At 34.8% G+C, this 23445-nt stretch overlaps 2 protein-coding genes across 3 annotated transcripts; one reads left to right on the top strand and one right to left on the bottom strand.

The window, feature by feature from the left end:
• Positions 1-192: 192 nt before the first annotated feature.
• Positions 193-10164, bottom strand: LOC128220354 (programmed cell death protein 10-like). 2 transcript variants are annotated; one of them, XM_052928717.1, is made up of 8 exons: positions 10050-10164; positions 8230-8348; positions 7734-7787; positions 6155-6281; positions 5586-5712; positions 4964-5051; positions 3089-3174; positions 193-2687 (listed from the first exon to the last, which is right to left on the bottom strand). In XM_052928717.1, the coding sequence occupies exons 2-8, from the start codon at positions 8305-8307 to the stop codon at positions 2603-2605; spliced, it is 645 nt and encodes a 214-aa protein (XP_052784677.1). In that variant the 5' UTR covers positions 8308-8348; positions 10050-10164; the 3' UTR covers positions 193-2602. The 2 variants fall into 2 exon arrangements, with proteins under 2 accessions (XP_052784677.1, XP_052784676.1); XM_052928716.1 differs by having other exon boundaries at positions 9956-10096.
• LOC128220353 (homocysteine S-methyltransferase YbgG-like) lies at positions 10109-21834 on the top strand. Its single transcript, XM_052928714.1, has 8 exons — positions 10109-10243; positions 15296-15407; positions 18430-18497; positions 18721-18884; positions 19323-19426; positions 19857-20021; positions 20496-20698; positions 21247-21834. The coding sequence occupies exons 2-8, from the start codon at positions 15339-15341 to the stop codon at positions 21395-21397; spliced, it is 924 nt and encodes a 307-aa protein (XP_052784674.1). The 5' UTR covers positions 10109-10243; positions 15296-15338; the 3' UTR covers positions 21398-21834.
• Positions 21835-23445: the final 1611 nt, after the last annotated feature.

Raw genomic sequence — 23445 nt, 5'->3', positions numbered from 1 at the left:
CTTTATGACAATCACAATTAACCATTCAATATAAGTATGTATTTTGGGTAAATGAAATAAGCTACTTAAGCTTAAGAAGTTTTGAGAAATTGGGGCCTGAAATAATTTGACAGAAAACCACGAGAGGTCAAATCAAGCTTTTGTGCTGATAGACAAAGAGGAAGTAAGTTTTTCCATAAAAGAATATCAAAAAAGAATGTTACTTGTGTATTTCTCCAAATACATGTGTACGAAAATATTTGTCTTTTATTTACATTTTACGAATCATTAAGTATTTTAAATATCCAATCCTTTTGCAACAACATAATATACATGTATTATATAAAGTATAATAGACATACAACAGAAGTTAAACTGATTCTTGTGACATTACAAAGAGGATATTTGTAGTTACATTGTAAAGTCCTACACATGGAATGCTGTGTGTTTAAAATCAAAACAATCAATCGAAAAATTAAATAAAAAGATGCAAACAATATGATATGAACAGATAAAAAAACGAAACCATACTAAATGGCATTTACTTTCATGGCTTCCTCAAAGCAGAGTTATCAAGTAATTTATAAATCTTATGTTATGTACTCTATGTTTCATAACATACAAAATCACAACAAGGCCAAGCAATGTTGATTCTATGTTTAGCGTCAGGGGTGCGATCAGGAGATGTTAACTATCTATTAGCGCATTACAACCAAAATCCTATCGAAAGGTATGTTAGCATGGAGTGCCATCTAGGTCACCTTGGCTTAAAAATTGTCAACAGATAGCACAATTATGATATAGGTTATTGCTTAGAAAATCTCCATCTTAAAGTAACTGTAAAAAAACATGTGAAAACGGGGCTTAGCATTTCCCATCCTGTTTCTATTGGTTACCTTAATTTTTTTCAACTAAACAGTCGTTATTTGATTCAGGTGTACCTTATGGAAATAGGGTTCTTATGTGATTATCAGCCAATATTTTACTAATGCCACCGAAAAAGTGGATCTTTTTGCAACAAATGTGTACATACAAATACCAATTATGGCAGATTTTCCAATGAAAATCAAAAAGAAAACCTCATATACAAATATACAGGACCTTAAAAATAAAAACAGATGTTTAACAAGAGCTGTCACAGTATGTGACGAATGCCTCCGATTGTGACATTGACCTATGAACAAGGTCAGTACATGAAAAAATGATCTTGCTTTTACATGTCAAATACATATGGCAAGTTATTTTAAATTGCCTCTAAACATAAAAAAATACCACCCATACTTGACAACCGACACTGTTATGTCCATATATATGCAGCATTCCATTGTGAATAAACACCCAAGTGTGACCTTGACCTTAGAGATAGGGACACGGGTCTGTCATGCGACACGTCGTCTTGGTATGCCGAACACATGTGGCAAGTTATTTTAAAATCTGTCCATACAAGGGAAAGTTACAGCCCAGACACGACAACCTATACTCTCTGTCCTTATATGCAGCATTCCATCGTGAATAAACACCTAAGTGTGACCTTGACCTTAGAGGTAGGGACACGGTTCTTGCACGGACACGTCGTCTTGGTATGCCGAACACATGTGGCAAGTTATTTTAAAATCTGTCCATACAAGGGAAAGTTACAGCCCGGACACGACAACCTATACTCTATGTCCTTATATGCAGCATTCCATCGTGAATAAACACCTTAGTGTGACCTTGACCTTAGAGGTAGGGACACGGTTCTTGCACGCAACACGTTGTCTTGGTATGCCGAACACATGTGGCAAGTTATTTTAAAATCTGTCCATACAAGGGAAAGTTACAGCCCGGACATGACAACCTATACTCTATGTCCTTATATGCAGCATTCTATTGTGAATAAACACCTAAGGGTGACCTTGACCTTAGAGGTAGGGAAACGGTTCTTGAATGCGACACGTCGTCTTGGTATGCCGAACACATGTGGCAAGTTATTTTAAAATTTAAATTTAATATTCTGAGTTATTGAGTCGGACGGACGGTGCGATTTTAATATGCCCACCTTCAGGGGGCATAAAAATATATTTCTTGACTCATATAATTATTATTTTCATCATTAATTGCCAGGCCCCAATTTCTCAAAACTTTTCTCAAAAGTCCCTTATAACAGGATTAAGCTAAACCCACTATTTTAGTTTTTCAATATTTTGCATTTTATATACTCCTTTAAAAGTTTTAATACTTTAGATAGGAATTATTGTAACGATTATCAGAATAAACCATTTTTCATTTATCAAAATTAAGTATGTATTTTGGCTAATTGTAATAAGCAATAAGTCTGTTAAGCTTAAGAAGTTTCGAGAAATTGGGGTTAGAAGGTTAATTCTTTTGCTAAATTTGTTTTTTGAAAATGCTTTTGTTTTTCATTTTAAATGTTGAAAAACCAATTGCCCCTAAACGCTACACATGGAATCAGTTTGGCATGACTTAATACAACTAAAGTTCTATGCTACAGAAGTAAATTAATTTTCAAGGAGAAAAACATTTTGTCACTGAAAAACATCAAGAGTCAAGAATCACTGTAACCGGATGACAACTCTCATGTTTCGGCCCCAGCGTTGCTTGTGTAGGTGGCACTGTGAGGCGATTATCCACACTCCTGTTTCACAGTTCTCAGGATCAGGTTGGTTTGATATGTCAGGTAGTTGGCACTCAGGAAAACATTGTGGTTCCTAAAGTAAAAACATCACAGGTTTTAGCAAACAATAATTTTGAAATAACATTATAGGGTGCAGTATAGCACTCACTATTCATAAAATAAAAATACAGCAGGTGGAACTCAATATTTATGGAATAACTAAACAGGGTGCAGACAAGCACTTAATATTTATGGAATAACAGTACAGGATTGGATATTTATGGCATTGAGATATTATTGGGCTGGGATTAAGCACAAATATATATTTCAAGAAAACTAGCGATGCAGTATTCTTAATACCGGTATGTATTCAAAATCTCACAAAGTGCCTTACAACGAGGTGGTTTAACCTTGTATGTCTGGCTAGAATTGAACAAGACCACTGCAGAGCAAAAGGTTATATTTCTTCAGTTCTTAAATGTATGTGTTACATACTGGTTGGGTTCCCTGAAGAATTCCTTCAATGTGTTGCTGAACTTCTTAGAGTAACGGACAAACTCCCGCTTCCTGTCTTCCAAGATCTGAAACATATAAATTTTGTGAAATGGAATTTTTGGCCCAAAACTGATTTTGTTTAGTAAGAATGAGTAATAAACAGAAGATTCTAGTTCAATTTAAATAGTCCCTCAAAAACCACCTGATTTGTTTGGGCTTAGGATTGTGTGACACTATTCTTTACATACTTTATCACAATAATGATTAACACCCGAGTAAGTATGTGCCTTTCTACACATGTGCACGACATGTAACAACATCTACGCCAAGGCTATTACAAAAGACAAACATTTTTTGTCTTAGTATGAATGACATTTAATTGGAAAACTGCAAAAAAGAGTCAAATGTCATCATATTTCCCTCGCAATGTGTTTGTGTTTACATTCTTTATTACTTTCCAGGAAACAGTTTGTTAAACAGTTTGTTATTGACAACACCAATGATGGGAATGGCCAGACTTCTACATACATTGCAAAACTGGAACATTTATAATTAATATATTCGAACAAAGAAGTTATATGATCAAAATAGAGACAGCAATAAAGAGAGTTACAAGAAGTTATTATAATTCTGTGAATTGCTAGTAACATGCTGTTGTGTTTTGCCAAGCAAAACTTAGTAATAGTCTTCACAAACTATTTTATAACTTCTGTGCATCATAAATGTTTGCTGTTTATGGTTGGGAGCTTCCATTACTTTTATAGCTGTTTTAGAGAGTGATGATCATTTTATACAGTTTGTATTTATTACCCTTCAAAACATTCTGTATCTGTTGTTTTTATGTGCCACAACTTTCAGTCAGTTATTCAAAATTAATATACTGAACATAACAAGAGCTACCACAGAGACAGCGCGCTCAACTATTCCGCCTCTTTTCAGTGTAAGGATTGAAAAGTTTTGGCGAAACATGCATGGATCACTGTTAGATTAGATTTCAATGCAATACATGATGTGCTGAGATATTAACATACATGTGGTTACATGCAAAACTTTAACCAGAATTTCTAAGTCTAATAATAAAGGGCATTTTTTTGCATTAAATGCAAACTAGAGTTATCTAACTTGGTTAATTAAGTAGGTTGGATGGTTGAGTACCATTGTATAAAGTCTCAATGCAATACCTCAAGTAGTTGCTGAGATTTTAACCTATGTGTGCTTGCACGCAAAACCTTAACCAGAATTTCTAAGTCAAATAATAAAGGCCTATTATTTGCATTAAATGCAAACTAGAGTTATCTTATTTGGTTATTTAAGTAGATTGGATGGTTGAGTACCATTGTATAAAGTCTCAATGCAAAACCTCAAGTAGTTGCTGAGATATTAACCTATGGGTGCTTGCACGCAAAACCTTAACCAGAATTTCTAAGTCAAATAATAAAGGCCTATTATTTGCATTATATTCAAATAAGTGTTATCAAACTTCATTAATTTAGTATGTAAGATAGTTGGGAATACATATCCAAAGTATCAATGCAATAACTGATGTATTTACTGAGATAATGACTTAAAGGTGCTTACATGCAAAACCTTAACCAAGGTGAGTAGTATAGCTCTCCTTATTCTTCAAATAGTCAAGCTAAAAAAACCTTGCATTTTCAGTTTAAGCGTATAGTTTAGTGTATATTTATTTCTCTTGGCTTGATTAAGACGAAAGTTACTAGATTAAGAAACAAGCCAGAGGGTAGAACTCATTAGCAAAGTACCCGCTGGTGGGGATCAAACCCTCAACATCTTGGCGGCTCGGAGTTGGACACCTATACTAGACCTTTCTCAAAAAAAAAGAATCCACATTTAAATAAGTGGAATGTAACCTACTTGTTTGCTTCCGTTCTCAGAAGACGGCACCTCGCCAATAACGCGGTTAACAGCGTCCAACAGCAACTTGATTGCGCTCGCGATCTCTCTGGAAAAGAAATCTTTGCTTTGATCTTCGTAAAAGTGAATCACTGATGGAAAAAAACAACTGTAACACACCAAAAAGAACAATGCAAAGGGGGTTGCCCATGCGTGTCTGTATGTGCCCATCTGTTGTTGTTTATCAGGAGATAATGAACATAGACCTATCTCTTGACAGTTATTATGTAGTTATGAGCCTTGCTAAACATGTGTGCAATGTCTCAGGCAACATAAGTACTTTTTTTCTTCTAACAAGCGAAAAATATACTGTTACTGTATATGACAATTTACCAGCTGGCACTTGTGATTATTTATTGCTCAGTCCATATATAATTCACAATAAATTATATGTCTTCATAATATACATTAATAAACAGGTAATTTTTAATACTTTATTGCACTAAATGATAAAATATATGTCTACTTAAACCACCATAAAGAACAATATTTCTCATACATGATATTTTTTAGTACCAATTAAAACTTGAAATATACATGTTATTTAAAATTATATCAACCATGGATAATGTACGTTTCTTACTTGATTGTTTCTAGAAACTGTTTTCTGTCGTAAATCTGTTCAGGAATTCTGCTGAGGATTTTTTTCAGCGCCACAGCACATCTATTGAGTTCTTGGAATGTATTTTCTGGCCTTGTGATTCTCAGGTCTTCAATGTAAACAGATCATCGATATGATGCGTATACCGGATTACAACTGCCCTTTATAATTATCTTACTTGCTTAACAAAAGAATTTATTCAATCAAACACCACACGCAGTTGTTTGTCCATGGTTAACATGTGACTAATACATTTCTACACATTTGATGCTACACCAATACAAACTATTAGGACCACATAATTGGCTTCTACAATACTTAATGTCACATGATGGGAATACACCAATTCCAGACAGCTGCAATTAGTTTGTTTTGACTTCCTGTATGCCATCGGTAGACAGGGTATCAAGTTAATACACAGCTTCATAAAATTATACACTTAGAGGATTGGGGTGAAGTTAAAGCCACAATCATTCCATGCTTTCAAAACTTGAAAACAGCCATTGGTAGTTTTGTTACAAGCGGTAGATAATAGCTCTTTATCTACATACCTTCAGACTCTGGAGTTCCACCAAGTCTGAGTAGGGTCTCACTCATATCAAGTTTGTCCTGTATCTCGGCCTTCCTCAGCAGGCCCAGGGCAAAGTCATATGTGAAGCCTGGTAGTTGAGAATCCACCTTAAAAACATGGCATGTTTAAGTTTGTATTGAAAAACTATTATCAGTAATGTCTATCATGCTGGTGAATTACATGGTTAAGGAAAATGTGAGAAATCTACAGTCAGGGCTTCCATTAAGATAATTTGAAACTGGAAGTTTAAACTTTCTGTCCATCTGAATATTGGAATGTTTTTCACTGAAATTTGGAAGTTTAAGTCTCTCAATTTTTTCCCCACCATTTTTCAACTAGTGTGTTAAAAATAATGATATGCAACTACATATATAACTTGCCAAATTAACAGATTTATATAATAATTACTCATTTTACTTAAGACTGATCAAAACTGCGACAATAAAAGTAATATTGACACCCGGTTTTGATATTTTGAACTTCTAAGCTTTCTACTTTGAAAGTTTTCTCCAAAATTATAGAAGTTTTTGTGCTTCCAAGGAATCAAATTTGGAAGTATTAACCCATTTCTAGGGAGTAATATACTTCCAAACTTTCTGTAACAGTGTTTTTATATAAAATTTGTAATAATTTGGTATGCTTAGTTTTGAATAGCTTGGTACACATGATTCGTATAGAAATGTAAGGTCAGTATAAAGAAAAACTATACCTAACTTAAATTTAATTTCCCATAGTTTCAGATTTTGGACTATATAGTGTAATAGTAAATTTTGCAAATTTGTATCAGATCTGCATCATTTGCTAGGGGAGTACTATATTTCACTGTGTATAGGACAAACTTTTTACCTGAAATTTGATTTTAAAAAATGCCTAATCTATTACATTATACATTTTTTTAATATTTTTTTTCCTAGTGCAGTTCTGGCCGAATTTTCTTTAATAGAAAAATAAATGGAAGAAAATGTGTTTGTTTTCATTTTTGTCATATGGAACTTTTTGCAGTATTCAAATATTAATGACCATGGACATTGTGAAGTGGAATCATTGTGCATTGTAAATGTGTGAAGGTATGAAAAACTTCCTCTTCCTTGCTATAGTAACATCCCGGATACAAAGTACAAACTGTTGTAATGGCAGTCTTGTTCGTCTCATTATACCACGTGTTTGTAATACTTAACTGAAGGTGTTGATGTGTTGATAACAATTGGTATGATTTTCATACAATATACAGCTGTTGTTTTACAATTTTGCAACAACAGAGAGCGACGTTGGGATTATTATTATTGTTATTTTATCATTTATGTACATATGCTATACTATTTAACAACCTCTGCCATTCTCACGATTCAATAAAACTTGAAAAATCAAATAAAAATTAATGTTGGCTGCTGATTTTGACATTTTTCATCACATTGTATCTATGTATTTGTTTTTTACCTGATTTTTTCACATATTTTTTTGCCGGAGTCCTATCTATGCTAGCGTCCTTAATACACAGTATAATACAGTATTCAATTCTTTTATCCATTATCCTAGCTATTCATGATGATGAATGTTACCTTTGTGAAAGCTGCCCGAAGAGTCTGTGAGGCTGCAAGATCCTTTTTCTCCAACTGTCAGTTTCAAACATACACATTATACAGCAAGTGGAAAAACTGTTTGTGTCCATATAATAAAACTAAACCTAATAAACTCTATTTCTAGAAATAATGACTGACATTTAAATTCTAGCGTACTAACACCAATGCCATAATATCCCATCTAACCTTCTTTCAAAGAAAACAGTGATAGATTGACATTTTTTATTGTAAACAATGTTATTTGTCCTGACATACATGTAATACAATCAAGCTGATTTTGTTTTAGTTATGAACTAAACAAACAAACAAACACACAAGAAAAGCACTAGAGTCTAGTAGACATCAATTAAAAGCAAGAAACCATTTCAATTCATAACTCACAGTTGTCAACATTGGAAACAATATTCATTTAAAACTTTAAAAACATTTTTTTCAGTTTAGCCTAGTAACACAATGACAGCAGGTTAAGACATACCCTTTCAAAGAGTGGAGACAAAACTACATCAACAATCATCTTGGCGTACAGAGCCTTGTGGCTGTCAGAGTGTGCCATCCTTAGTTGTTACACCTCCCAACTTTTATCACAGTCGGATACTGAAAAAAAAACATTCCATGGTATTAACAAATACTATTAGTAATAGCAAAATGATAACTCCATAACATGATGAATCCCGATCCTGAGTTTGAGTATGAAGGATTCAGGTCTAATGCAGGGTTAAAGGGACTTGCACCAGATGGTCCTAAAATCGGCATAATACAGTATTTCCTTTAAACAAGACTAGAATTGTCAATACGAGCTAGTATGTGGCCGATAATGCACAATTTAAATGATGAAAAAATAAACAAAACAATCGTTTCTTCTCACACGCTGTTTCACCTGAGTTTACCCGTTAAAAATAGCACAAATTGTTTTTTCAAAGCTCCTTGCTTAATCACATGATCGTTTCACACACAAACATGTCAATAAGCTTTAGCCAAAGGGCCTTCGCTTTAAACAGTGGTAATCTCTTACAAAAGTTTTCATCACCGACGTTAATCTGTCAGGTTCTGTGTCTAGTACTGTCTTCATTGATTCGCAGCAGTTGCATGTATATTTAGCATGTGGAAGACTTAGTGATGTGATGAGTGGTGATAAATATACCAATGTTATTTTTAAACTTACTGGGTAGACAAACCTTTACTCACTGGTTAAAATATACAAATGCTAAGACTCATAAAAGTTTGATTCCACAGACTGTTCCGCTATGTTATGTCAATGTGAGTGATTGAAATCTGGTATGATCCATACTGACAAATCAATATACTACAGTAAAAGTTAAAAACAATCGTTTTGTTTTAGATATATATATGGAACACCTTTGTCCAAATTAATTATTAATATCATTCTCTCTTCTTAAGTGAAAACTTTATATTTGGCAGAAATTGTTATTATCCACTGTACACCGCTTCACAAAAGGTGCTTTAAACATTAACATACAGATTTCAGCGTTCCGGTTGACTGAATTTATAACTTGCTAGCTACTAGCTTTCACTGAACAACTTAGCATCTTAAATTTACATTATAGATTGTTAGTCACATTTGATGGGTAGTGCCATAATTAAGTTAAATCAACTTTTAAAATGCTTCGGAGGCTTTGTTACTGTGGTACAGGGCAGGTAGTCGCTTGTAAAAGGTGGTCAGAAAAACAGGTTTTATTGTACTTAGAGAAGATATATTATATTTCCTACTTAGTGTATACCTTTTTTTATTAAAATAAACTAACCAAACATAATGGCATTTGATATGGTAAACATTGACAGATTTTAAAAGAGGTACGGTCTGTAGATCTGTTTGGTATGGTCAGCGAGTGTAGGCCATATTCTCTTTCATTCAGGGCTATACTGTCAACCAATTTGTGCCACCACTGTATCTGGGAGTGTCTTTTAATCAGGGCTGTTTTGTTTTTAACTTAAGAACTTCACCAAACAAATTTTACAGTGTTGATTATGACCTATTTTATGTCAAGTAAAAAAAAAGTAATTGTCAAAAAATAAAAACTGTGTTATGTAAGCCAGATCTATTATCGACTACGGGGATCCATGTGCTGTATTATCTATTATTCATATATGTTAGATTTCATTAAAGTTATATCCATACAAATCCGTATCTTTTCATCAGGTGATTAATAAATTTGTAAATAAAAAAACTAAAATGACCACACCTGAATTTCTTTCTATCGAATACAACCCAGTCTTGACGTTTTCTCCACGCGTATAGTTCAAACATAAAATTAAACACAATAAAGAAGATATTACCAATTGAACTCGTGTCGACTTTTGCACGTTATGACATTTTATTGCGGAAAATTAACAACTTTTGTACTTTGTTTTCTTCCTGATTAATCACCTCCAAGTTGAAGAGTTCTGAACGATTCGTACTCAATATCATTCGAAATTTGCCACAATTCGCTTCGCTCTACTAAAAAGTTGGTAAACGTTTCCTTAAATAAGTAAGTGGTTTGCTGATTTTTGCAATAATATCGATCAGTTTTTATTTACTTTGATCTTATTTCTTTAAAAGAACTTTTATCGGTTAAAAAATAAGCAAAATTTTAAAAATGCTTTAATAAAATCATTTAATGATAACAAATTTTTGATGATGGTACATTTTTTTGTGGTGCTTATAAAAAGTTGTATTTGTGTATATGGTGTAATTTTTGTTGGTGTTTTTTTTTTTTTTGTATGTGATGTTAATATGTTTATGTCTATAGGTTGGTACCTTGCCTGGTGCGCCTCAACAGGATTATTTTTTACTACTGGGATTGTCGTTGTATTTTTTAATTTATTATTTGAAATAAATATTAAAGTAAACTTTGTTGGAAAAGTGCACCTGGTGTGGTGCTTGCACCCACAAACATGGCACCTGGTGTGGTGCTTGCACCCACAAACAATGGAACACTTGCACGGTGCGCTAAAAAACTGAGCCGGGCGGCTGGTTCTTACACTCACACACAACAATGTTGTATTTTTTTCTGATACTGATGGGGACAAAACATTGCTGAAAAAATGTCTATGCACTATTCTGATAGATACATATTTAATAGTATATTTCCTTCTTTGAAGTAACACACAAATACAGTTTGGCCTGTTTCTGGAAAAGTAACAGCCAGGGGATAAAAAAAATGTTTTTCTGGTTCTTTAAAAAAAATGTAAACTGCCTGCTCCTTAGGTATAACCTGTTTTTAAAAAAAATGGTTAAGAATTTATCTATACTGAGGCAATTTTGGCCAAAGGGTAAAAATGTTTTATCTTATTAATTCAAACACATGAATTATTTACAAACTGATATAGTTCTAGCCTAGGTCAATTACTGCTACTGACACTGCATACTGCATTTGAGAAAGGTATGAATAATCAGCTGAAGTACGGAACTTGATAACTGATAACAAAATTACACGGCAATTTCAATTGCATGCATCAGAATGAGTATGCATTTATTTAAGCATGTACTATTTTATGAATCATATTTCAATTTTTTTAATTATTTTAATTGGCTCTATTTTTTGTTGAAAGATTTTAATTTTAAATTCTGAATATCTTCCCAATAAGTTGCAGTTAACTTTGTTATGCAGAGTTAAAAACCAGAGACTGTAAACAGGAGTCCAATTTATGTGTTTCCCTCATGGATTGTACCTGAACTAATAAACTGGACTGCACACAGGATGCAAATGTATTTCTCAATGGGTTATATTTAAAATGATACTTGATATATCCAGCCCAAAACACCATAGACAGCCAACAGGAGGCCAATGAATTTACCAATGGGCTGTAGTTGAAATGACAATTGATATATCCAGACTAAAACACCAGAGACTGCCAACAAGAGGCCAATGTATTTACCAATGGACTGTAGTTGAAATGACAATTGATATATCCAGACTAAAACACCAGAGACTGCCAACAAGAGGCTCATGTATTTACCAGTGGGCTGTAGTTGAAATGACAATTGATATATCCAGACTAAAACACCATGCAGAGACTGCAAACAAAGTGGCCAATGTATTTACCAATGGGTAGTAGTTGAAATGACAATTGATATATCCAGACTAAAACACCATGCAGAGACTGCCAACAAGAGGCCAATGTATTTACCAATGGGCTGTAGTTGAAATGACAATTGATATATCCAGACTAAAACACCAGAGACTGCAAACAAAGTGGCCAATGTATTTACCAATGGGTAGTAGTTGAAATGACAATTGATATCTCCAGACTAAAACACCATGCAGAGACTACCAACAAGAGGCCAATGTATTTACCAATGGGCTGTAGTTGAAATGACAATTGATATATCCAGACTAAAACACCAGAGACTGCAAACAAAGTGGCCAATGTATTAACCAATGGGCTGAAGTTGAAATAACAATTGATATATCCAGACTTAAACACCATGCAGAGACTGCCAACACGAGGCCGATGTATTTACCAATGTGCTGTAGTTGAAATGACAATTGATATCTCCAGACTAAAACACCATGCAGAGACTGCCAACAAGAGGCTAATGTATTTACCAATGTGCTGTAGTTGAAATGACAATTGATATATCCAGACTAAAACACCATGCAGAGACTGCCAACAAGAGGCTAATGTATTTACCAATGTGCTGTAGTTGAAATGACAATTGATATATCCAGACTAAAACACCATGCAGAGACTGCCAACAAGAGGCTAATGTATTTACCAATGTGCTGTAGTTGAAATGACAATTGATATCTCCAGACTAAAACACCATGCAGAGACTACCAACAAGAGGCCAATGTATTTACCAATGTGCTGTAGTTGAAATGACAATTGATATATCTAAGCTAAAACACCAGAGACTGCCAACAAGAGGCCAATGTATTCACCAATGGGTTGTAGTTGAAATGACAATTGATATATCCAGACTAAAACACCATGCAGAGACTGCCAACAAGAGGCTAATGTATTTACCAATGTGCTGTAGTTGAAATGACAATTGATATATCCAGACTAAAACACCAGAGACTGCCAACAAGAGGCCAATGTATTCACCAATGGGTTGTAGTTGAAATGACAATTGATATATCCAGACTGAAACACCAGAAACTGCAAACAAGAGGCTAATGTATTTACCAATGGGCTGTAGTTGAAATGACAATTGATATCTCCAGACTAAAACACCATGCAGAGACTGCCAACAAGAGGCCAACCCGAATGTATTTACCAATGGGCTGTAGTTGAAATGACAATTTATTTATCCTGACTAAAACACCAGAGACTGCAAACAAAGTGGCCAATGTATTTACCAATGGGTTATATTTAAAATGATACTTGATATATCCAGCCCAAAACACCATAGACAGCCAACAGGAGGCCAATGAATTTACCAATGGGCTGTAGTTGAAATGACAATTGATATATCCAGACTAAAACACCAGAGACTGCCAACAAGAGGCCAATGTATTTACCAATGGGCTGTAGTTGAAATGACAATTGATATATCCAGACAAAAACACCATGCAGAGACTGCTAACAAGAGGCCAATGTATTTACCAATGGGCTGTAGTTGAAATGACAATTGATATCTCCAGACTAAAACACCATGCAGAGACTGCCAACAAGAGGCCAATGTATTTACCAATGGGCTGTAGTTGAAATGACAATTGATACATCCAGACTAAAACACCAGAGACTGCCAACAAGAGGCCAATGTATTTACCAATGGGCTGTAGTTGAAATGACAATTGATATATCCAGACTAAAACACCATGCAGAGACTGCCAACAAGAGGCCAATGTATTTACCAATGGGCTGTAGTTGAAATGACAATTGATATATCCAGACTAAAACACCATGCAGAGACTGCCAACAAGTGGCCAATGTATTTACCAACGGGCTGTAGTTGAAATGACAATTGATACATCCAGACTAAAACACCAGAGACTGCCAACAAGAGGCCAATGTATTTACCAATGGGTTGTAGTTGAAATGACAATTTATATATCAAGACATAAACACCAGAAACTTCAAACAAGAGGCCAATGTATTTACCAATGGGTTGTAGTTGAAATGATACTGTATATATTCAGACTGAAACACCAGAGACTGCAAACAAGAGGCCAATGTAATTAGAATTTACTTATGGATTGTAGTTGAAATGATAATTTATATCTCCAGACTAGGTAGATGCGTTTTTCTCCCACGTCAGACAAGTAAATCCAAAAAATTAACCATGCTAGAAATTATTTTCTCCCACCTCAGATAAGTAGATCCAATAGTTTAACCATGCTAGAAATTCTTATCTTGCCCACGGGCGAAGATAAAATGCCCGTATGGAACTCCTTTTTAATGGTCGCTACATTGTAATTACCTCCCTTGTTGAAGACTGTCGTCTGTAGCATCATGGAAACCTCGTCTTGTGGCAATATTTAGAACGCTTATTAATTATTTCTCGCTTCAAATGTCACCATAAAACAGTTTTCACGCACCTTCAAGAAATAATGCTTCACACTCCTTAGAACTATTTAAAGACCGATTTGACTATTTACATAATCTGAATCACTGCGCGCATACCCAAGGCAACCACGAATTATCGCATATCCATACGCAATTATTTTCACTAAGCACATAAGAGTTCCAGCAAAAAATACATTTTTACTTAATTTTGTTTAACCGAGGTGGGAGAAAAAGCATCTACCATAGCCGCTCGTGTAAGATAGGTTCATCACGACCCTCGCGGAGGGTGTTTTGCGGAAACTCGGTAAACCTCGTTTCTGCAAAAAAAACCCTACGCTCGGGTCGGAATGAACCTATCTTACACTCTCGGCCATGGAAGATACTTATAATCTTACCCACGGGCAAAGATAAAACAAGTACCCGTATGGAACTCCTCTTTAATGGTCATCACATTGTAATTATCTACCTTGTTGAAATATGTCGTCTGTAGCATCATAGAAAACTTGTTTTATGGCAATATTTAGAATTCCAATTAAATTTCTCGCTTCAAATGCCACCATAATATTTTTTTCACGCACCTTTCAAGAAATAATGGTTCAATCTCCTCAGACCTACTTAAAGACCGATTTGACTGTTAACATAATCTGAATCAATGCGTGCATATCCATAACAACCACGAACGATCACATATCCATACGCATTAATTTTCACTACGCACAAAAGAGTTCCAGTAAAAAATACGTTTTTACATAATTTTGTTTAACTGAAGTGGGAGGAAAGGCATCTTCCATAGCCACTCGTGTAAGATAGGTTCATCCCAACCCTCGCGCAGGGTGTCGTTTCCGCAAAACAAACTGAAACTAAAAGAGGAGTAGATTATTTCAAGAAGATTATATTTTGTACCGTTTTTGGGGAAATGTTTTCTTTTTTCTGACGGAGAATCGGGCCGTTATTTAACCCAAAGTATATTTGTGTTTGTTTAGAATTCCTTTTCAGCTGCCGAATTTTAATTTGGAAGGCCCCCGGACCCATTCTCGTATTGCTTGGAAACATCCTGATTATAATCGCAATATTTTTTTCTGCAGACTGAAACCTTCAAAGGAGGCTACAATTTTCTGCTGAAGACCAATGCCTTTCACAGTACTGGATGGAGGGACGGCCACGGAGCTCGTCCGCCTGGGGCATAGCAGTATTGATGTAAAACAGTTAATTAAGATTTTCAAGTACTAGCTCGATTTTCTTTATTGTTACTTATGTTAGTTGAAAAAATCTGCAAACCTGATTTTTAAATCATTAAAAAAATTCAACGACCTTTCTGATATTAAACAGTTTCTAACTAATTAGTTTGTAGGAATGGGCCAGTATGTTATTTGCTTCGTCGGTTAGCTTTGTTTGTATGACTGTATCGTAGCTGTGAGGATTTGTCAATGATGCTCCGGCTGGTATCGTTGGTTGGCAGATAATGTCAGATGTCAGATTTCAGACTGAATCACTTTCTTTACGCTGTCTGAGCCTATAAAACATGAACGGGGCCCTTTCAAATATTTTTTTCTTATTAAATATTTGGTATAGAGTGTTTGAGTAGTGTACCGAATATAATACAAAAGTCTACTTTCAATTTCGACCAAGTTTTTTCTTCAATTTAGCAATACAGGTAAAACTATGACTTGAGCATCACCTTCTTGAATTAAAACGTGTTTTCCACAAAAGGGATACTAAATTATATGGATATGTCTATTATATGGTAGGAATGTAATTTTTAACGAATAAGCATGGCACTTACTGGAGGCCGATGGGTGGGCGATCTCATTGGCTGCACATAAAGGTTATACTATAAGTTCTGTTTCGTATCTGCTTGCTTTTAAGAATACATACCATCGATATTGTCATTTATATATACATGTATGTCAGATATTTTAGAAGCCTGTTTATACCCCACAAACGATGTTGGAAGGGAGTAGTTTGAAGTCACGTCTGTTGCAGTTGGTCGGTTGGTCGGTTGCAAAATGTCGTGGAGCAAACTGCTTCCAAACTTTTGGACGGGTTGTCCTGTAAACTTGTCACACCTCGTGAAATGATCACCATAAAGTGTTTCAGTACCCATCACATATATGGTACACATATAAGACTGGAAATGGACGAATATCCGACTGGCGAATATATACGAATAAAAGTGAATTAAAACAGTGTTTGTCGCAAAGATACATATATGTACATGCTTAAAGAAACATTTGGCGATAAATTTTCCCATATGTGACCTTTAAAACTATATATATAGACATAATCTGAATCCCCAACTACTGACTGGTTTGCAGTTGAACATTCGCGAATAATCGACTGAAAATGGTCGAATATCCGACTGGCGACTTGAAATAGTCGAGAAGCTTAATATCATCATCAAAATCTAACTCTGATTTTTCGAATCCCCAACTGGCAACTAGCAGGTAGTTGAATATTCGAATCCCCAACTGGCAACTGGTAAGTAGTTGAATATTCGAATCCCCAACTACCAACTACCAACTACCTTCCAACTTTACCGTCATGAATAATAACGACGATATACAGTCTGCCTTGACATACACCTAAATTACGTTCAAACACTGTACCTAGCTCATTTTGTTTTTTAACTCTTGAATACACATACTCTTACATATAGTTCATAAATGATAAAGGTTGCCCCTGAGTCCTCCTGTATAAAGTTCATACCACAGATTTTCTAGTTCTTTATTGTCAAATGCTTTCATAAAATCAATAAAAGCACAGAATAACTGTTTGTTTTCATTAAAAACATGGTTAGTTAAATTTTGTGGTACAAAATTATTATCAACGGTGATAGTTTTAGCTCTGAATTTAGCTTGTGCCTCGATATAAACATGGTGGTATTCGGATGTTGAAAACCGAATATAATTATATTTGTGAATAGTTTTTGGCATATTTTAAACTTCATTTGAATTTGGAACTATATGTATATAAACCGCAGTCCATATTGCGGAAAATACAGTATATATATAGTACAGAAGCGGTGCTAATTGGATTAAAGAGTCTGATTGCATGATATCAAGTACCAACATATACAATGAATAAAGACATGAAAGAACCCTTACAGAAAAAATGCATTAAATGTGAACAGTTATTGTGAATAATATGTAAATATTTTGCGAACTATCTGCGAACATGTATCTTCTTCTAAGAATTCATTCGCACAATGTTCACAGAATGTTCACTTTTCACATGCAAATTAGATTATCTGCGAACTCAAATTGCGAACAAATTGTGAACAAATTGTACAAATGGAGATCATTAAATGTTAACAACTTGCGAATATCAAATGTTAACAATTTGCGAATATTAAATGGTAACAACTTGCGAATATTAAATGTTAACAATTCGCGAATATTAAATGGTAACAACTTGCGAATATTAAATGTAAACAATTTGCGAACAGTACATGTTAACAATATGCGAACAATAAATGTGAACTATTGGAGATCAGTAGATGTGAATAACCTGTGATATATATATATATATATATATATATATATATATATATATATACTGTGTGCAAAACTTTTGGAGTCAAATCCTAAATTGCCATTTTGGAGTATATATCATGTGTAAGAAGTGAAAACAATTATTATACAGTTTATTCAAACACAAAGTAATTATTCATTTTGTTTTTGTCTACATACATGCATTATACCTTTTAACAAACAATTTTTTCTTATTTTTTCCAATAATTTTGTCTTATATACTTGACAGTCAAATATTGATTTTGTTTTGATAACAACTTTATATTAACATGATTATAAATACACACAGGCTTTACATATTTGGCACTTGAAACCTAATAGTACTTCAATAAACATTATACAATGTTCCTTACATTTTCTGTAACATTCAAAATGTTAAAATTCTTCACAGATAAATGAAGGGTGTTCTATTGACACATTAATGACCATTAATGCTCACTGAGTTTTATATTGAACGAGGGTTGACTTTTAACGCGAGGAAGTGTCAGCTATTCAAGATTAGAAGAAATTAACGTCTTGGTTTTTAGTGTTACAATTTCAGATCAGCCATATTGTTTAAACAGACCCTTTGCGACAACTTTAAATAGAATCAGAATTTGTACACCGTCAAATGAACCTATGCTTTACAACTCGTTCAATTTCACCACCATTTCAAAATTAATTTGAATTGAATTTGTATTTCTTTACAGGGTGACGCCTTATGGTCTGCTAGACTACTCTATTCCCACCCAGATGTCGTAAAGCAGGTCCACAAAAAGTATGTAACATTTCTGTCCTCGCTGGTGAATTTTGCCACAGTGGCTTGATTTTTGGAAATTAAATAATATTATTGATAATAAATGTGTTGTGACCATGCTCGAAGTCATTGTTTAGAAGTGCAGCTACAAAAAAATATCAATTATGGAATAGAAAAATACGTACCTGATACTGGTAGCTACAAATACTCAGTTATAGTGAAATTCCAATTTCAATTTCATAAGCTTTCTTGAGGCGGGAAGCAACCTTGCTGTGACAACCAGTTATCAAGCATCTGTCGGTGGATTTATGGAGCACCTTCATATTACTAACTCTGAGGCTATTGAGTTAATTCAACGCAGTGTTCATTTGGCAAGAAACGCTTGCGACGAAGTTGCCCAGTCTCAAGGTATATCTGAATTCCATGTTCAATGACCAGATTTTGACCACATATGTTTGGCTCCGTGTATTTCAGTACAAATGAAATGGAGATGAAAACGTATTGAGGTAATTAAAACGTGACAGTCTTTGCACCATGCCAATAAACATGAAGTGAGCTTCTACGAAGATCTTGTTCATTCTTTGAGTTGGGGTGCGGCCGTTTTTGTACGTGTATTTAACAACGTCACTGGTCTTGTCATGGGCGTTGACCCCAGTAAAATGTATCAGTCTTGTGAAGACATAATTCCGTAATAACAGCTATCCTTGTTTTTAATATATGCCGGTCTAAATCTATGTCATCCCTGGAACCCCTTTAAACCTCCCTCCCGGAAAATATATCAGTATTTTAGTGGTTGAGTGAAACAAATATGTGGCATATTACAGAGTAGGTCAATACATGTTACAGGTACAGCTCCAGGGTTGGTAGCTGGATCGGTAGGTCCGTATGGCGCCTGTCTTCTTGATGGGTCTGAATATACTGGTGCATACATGGACGCGTTGTCAGATGAGGTAATGTCTTGCGGGTATAACAACCTCACCCGATATCAATAGTTTCAATGATAGAGCCCAATGGATGATTGTTGAGCTGTTGGGGGGCCATTATGGGCAAGATTTCGAAGCCATATACATATGAAATATACATTATTATTTGTGACAATTGTATTCTCTTTATTTCGTGTGAATCACGTTAATGGCAACTGCAAATGGCACCTCACATGTAGACTCAATGTTAGAACAGGCCTATAGATATCCATGGGCCACTACTGACAAAAATAGAACAGGCCTATAGATATCCATGGGCCACTACTGACAAAAATGTGTCATCATACAAACCTGGAATAACACAAAGTGATTTTAAGCTGTTTGATCATCAGAACATATTTGGTTTTCGTCAGTGTGATGCAAAATAAGTCAGGATTATATTTACCGTTTTTTTCAGGAAATATTGGAATGGCATAAACCGCGTCTCCAAGCGCTGGTGTCGGCAGGTGTTGACCTGGTTGCCATAGAAACCATCCCATCCCAACGCGAAGCTGAACTTTTGGTCAGACTGATAGAGCAAGAGTTCCCTGACAGCAAAGCCTATGTTACTTTCTCATGCAAGGTACCTCATCATTGATCAATATAAAATCGAATCAGTGATCAAAGTTAAACTTTTGTTTAAACAGTGTCCTTGCATTGACTTAATAATTACTTACTTCAATATATGAGCAAGACTGGTTAATATTTTATTAGTACAATTGGCTTGCTGCTTCATGCTTTGATTTAACGATATAATTATTCGTCATTCTTTGATCAATTGCTGTTCAATATTCACAATTTATTAACTAGAGTTGGGAAAAATATATATATAATATAAAAGTTAAGTGACTGAAAGGGAGACCTACTGTATTTGTCATTATTATAATTATTGTGCGTCAGATGGGTGTATGATAAAACTATTCTCAAAACGAAAATTAAGACATTTATCCCTACATATTATGAACACTTTTAAACATAAGTAAGATATGTTTATACATATTGGTTATTCATTGAATTGTGTAGAAATAAAACAGTTCTATCTGATTATTTTTTTCAGAATGAGACTGAAGTTTGCCATGGTGAACAGTTCCGTGATGCTGTGGCCTCTGTCTCATCATCAACCAATGTTGAAGCAGTTGGTTTAAACTGTACTGCCCCACAATATGTGACTCCACTGCTGAAGAGTATTCAGGGGCTGAAACTGCAGAAGCCTATCATTGTGAAACCAAACAGTGGCGAGAGTTGGACGCATCATGCTGGGTAAGGTCGTAATTTAATGGTTACATTCATTTCGATGCTCTCAAAGGGATTGTTGAGAAATGTATGACTGGGAAGTTCAGTCATATTTAACAGAAGGTGTCAACTCATTGGTTTCTTAAGTCACATTTAAAAGGCAGTGCAGTCCAAAAAGTATTTCGTAGCAATCCTGTGTGCTCCGGTCATAGCTTCCGTTACTGTTACTTCAGTGTTAAACAAAATAGAGCACCATGGAAAAATACATGCGTTACGTAAGCACTTAATGGTCACGGACACTCCTGAAGGTAAATGCAGTCCAATATGGAAATATAGTAATGCTAAGTGGCTCAATCAAATAATATTGTTAGGTATGTACTATATTTATGTTATTTTAATTAAAACTAGTATACGACTGCAGAGAACCATAGCGATGTGTGTAATACAACATATATTTGTGCTGGTTAAGGTCACTCCATATAATGAATACAGTCAATTGGGTATGTGTGATGTTTTGCTGTTTTTGTGTGAAAAGGCATAAATGTACTTTCAATGGCTGCATTTGATTATTTCAGGTGGGCAGGACGGGACTCCGTCCAAGAGTTTTCCAGTCTTGTATCAGAGTGGGTGGAGCATGGGGCAACCTGGATTGGAGGGTGTTGTCGGGTGTATCCCGAGGACATAAGAAAAATAGCATGCATCCTGAAATCACTACAAACTATTTGAATGCTAGGGAGGACACAATCAATATGTCATGTATACTGAAATCACGGCAAATTATCCGATTGTTTAAGGTTTTGGTGTTGAAGTTGTAACTGATGACAGTTTTATCATTTTAGCATGAACTATTTACTTGTGCGGTCATTGTCGTGTTATATAACTTGGGAGACATTTGTGAAATAACATGCATAATGACGTAGCTTTAAAACACTTGAATGTTAAAGTGCTTTGCCTTTGGTGTTCAAGGAATGTCGATGCTGATGATAGTTTAGATTACTAACGAGTTACTTGTCCAATTTGTGAATGTATCAGGAGACATTTGTGAAATACGTAATGCATTTCCTAGAAAACACTGTAATGATGCTAAAGTTAATTTTTGAATTACGAGAAATAAAAAGTACTTATAGGTAATACAGTTTATATGACATAAATGATAAATATGGCGTCATAGTCTCATGTGACCGCAAAAAAACAACAATGGTGGCGCCAATTGATGTGAAATGTTTTGCAGGCTTCACGCTGGCAATCGCCATTGTCGTCATTTGCGACAAAGTCACCTTTTGGTCACAGATACTTTCACAGCTATTATTAAGTTATTAATTCTTTGCAATCAGTAAATAAAAAAATAAAATCCCATGGTGCAAAAAAACATATTTACATTTTTAACAATTCATAATGCGACCTATTTCTGCATGTTGCAGTTAAATTGAGCAGTGCGAATATGGGTCAGCAGCTGCTACTTTTTCCTATAAAAATGCATCCTGCTTCAAAATGACATTAGTAAAAATATCAGGCTTTATAATGCAGTAATGCAGTATCCGCAATAACCCGTTGTATTATAGTATTTAACAAAGGTAGCAGTATTGGTATGGAGATAGTGAAAATTTAACCCTGGCCCTAATTTCTCGAAACTTCTTAAGTCCCTTATACCAGGATTAAGCTAATCTCACTATTTTCGTTGTACTATAAAATGTGTTATATTTACTTCTTCAAATTTTTTTTTGAAATTATGTAGGAAAAATCTGTACGATTATCAGAATAAACCATTTTTCATTTATCAAAATCCATTTTCAGTATGTATTTTAGCTAATTGAAATACGCGACTTAAGCCTGTTAAGCTTAAGAAGTTTCGAGAAATTGGGGTCTGTTTTTTAAGAAGGGAGTGTGTCATTGGCCATGCCAGTGGAAGTGCGCCAAACAGGTGTTTTCCGTTCAATAAATTAGTAAACATTAGGGATGGAAACGAGTAGTAAAATTGATACTCGAGTACTCGGACAATCTTCCGATCGAGTACTCGGGTACTCGATTACTCGGATAACTTGAATTGGTTTTCGGTAAAGACAAGTTCGTGTATACATGTATCGGTCATGTACATTGTGCGTTGGTCGTAATATTGGCCATTTCATCTTCAGTCATTATAAATAAAAATAAACACTAAACGTTGATGGTCAGTGATGAAAATTCGAGTGTAGTAGCTACTGTAAAGACGTAGCTTAGGATTGTTCATTCGGAACTCCTCGGCCATTTTTTCAAAAACAACCTCGGATGTATGCCGGTACATCTGTTGAAGTAGTCCGTATTTTTTTTTAATAAAAGCATTAATTAAATGTAGTGTTTAAGAGTTGTATTCATTGCTCTCAGTTTAAATTGATTGCCAGTGAAGTGTATTATTGCAAACATAATTACGATTCCCAAGAGTTAAGTCATAAATTTTAACTACTAAATAAGATTTCTACGCGATCTATTTGCAGCGGACTTAAACGTACCACTTTTTAAGTATGTAAACCGTCCATATGCATCCGAGGTTGTTTTTGAAAAAATGGCCGAGGAGCTCCGAATGAGGATTGTTTTGCGGTTTGTGGTAAACCTCGTTTCCGCAAAACACACTATGCTCGGGTCGAGATGAACCTATCTTACACTCTCGGCCATGGACGATACTTCCATCTTACTTGGATTGTTAAGGAGGTTGAGTAGTTTGGAACACATGTCTATTTAAAGGTTTAATGAACTGAATGGTTTATCAGTTGAAACATTGATTTAAACGTGGTTACATG

The sequence above is a fragment of the Mya arenaria genome, chromosome 15 (assembly GCF_026914265.1).
Source record: "Mya arenaria isolate MELC-2E11 chromosome 15, ASM2691426v1".
NCBI classification, from domain to species: Eukaryota; Metazoa; Mollusca; class Bivalvia; order Myida; family Myidae; genus Mya; species Mya arenaria.
The sequence above is the reverse complement of the archived record's forward strand: the minus strand, read 5'-3'. Positions and strand labels throughout refer to the sequence as shown.

What these genes read in the sequence shown, in the direction of transcription:
- LOC128220354 (XM_052928717.1), bottom strand. Translation starts at nt 8,307, where the DNA reads ATGGCACACTCTGACAGCCACAAGGCTCTGTACGCCAAGATGATTGTT. An exon ending in TGTCTCCACTCTTTGAAAGG is followed by an intron (nt 7,788 to 8,229) that starts GTATGTCTTAAC and finishes TGAAACTGACAG; the next exon opens with TTGGAGAAAAAGGATCTTGC. An exon ending in CTGAGAACGGAAGCAAACAA is followed by an intron (nt 3,175 to 4,963) that starts GTAGGTTACATT and finishes TATATGTTTCAG; the next exon opens with ATCTTGGAAGACAGGAAGCG.
- LOC128220353 (XM_052928714.1), top strand. Translation starts at nt 15,339, where the DNA reads ATGCCTTTCACAGTACTGGATGGAGGGACGGCCACGGAGCTCGTCCGC. An exon ending in CGAAGTTGCCCAGTCTCAAG is followed by an intron (nt 18,885 to 19,322) that starts GTATATCTGAAT and finishes TACATGTTACAG; the next exon opens with GTACAGCTCCAGGGTTGGTA. An exon ending in AGTTGGACGCATCATGCTGG is followed by an intron (nt 20,699 to 21,246) that starts GTAAGGTCGTAA and finishes TGATTATTTCAG; the next exon opens with GTGGGCAGGACGGGACTCCG.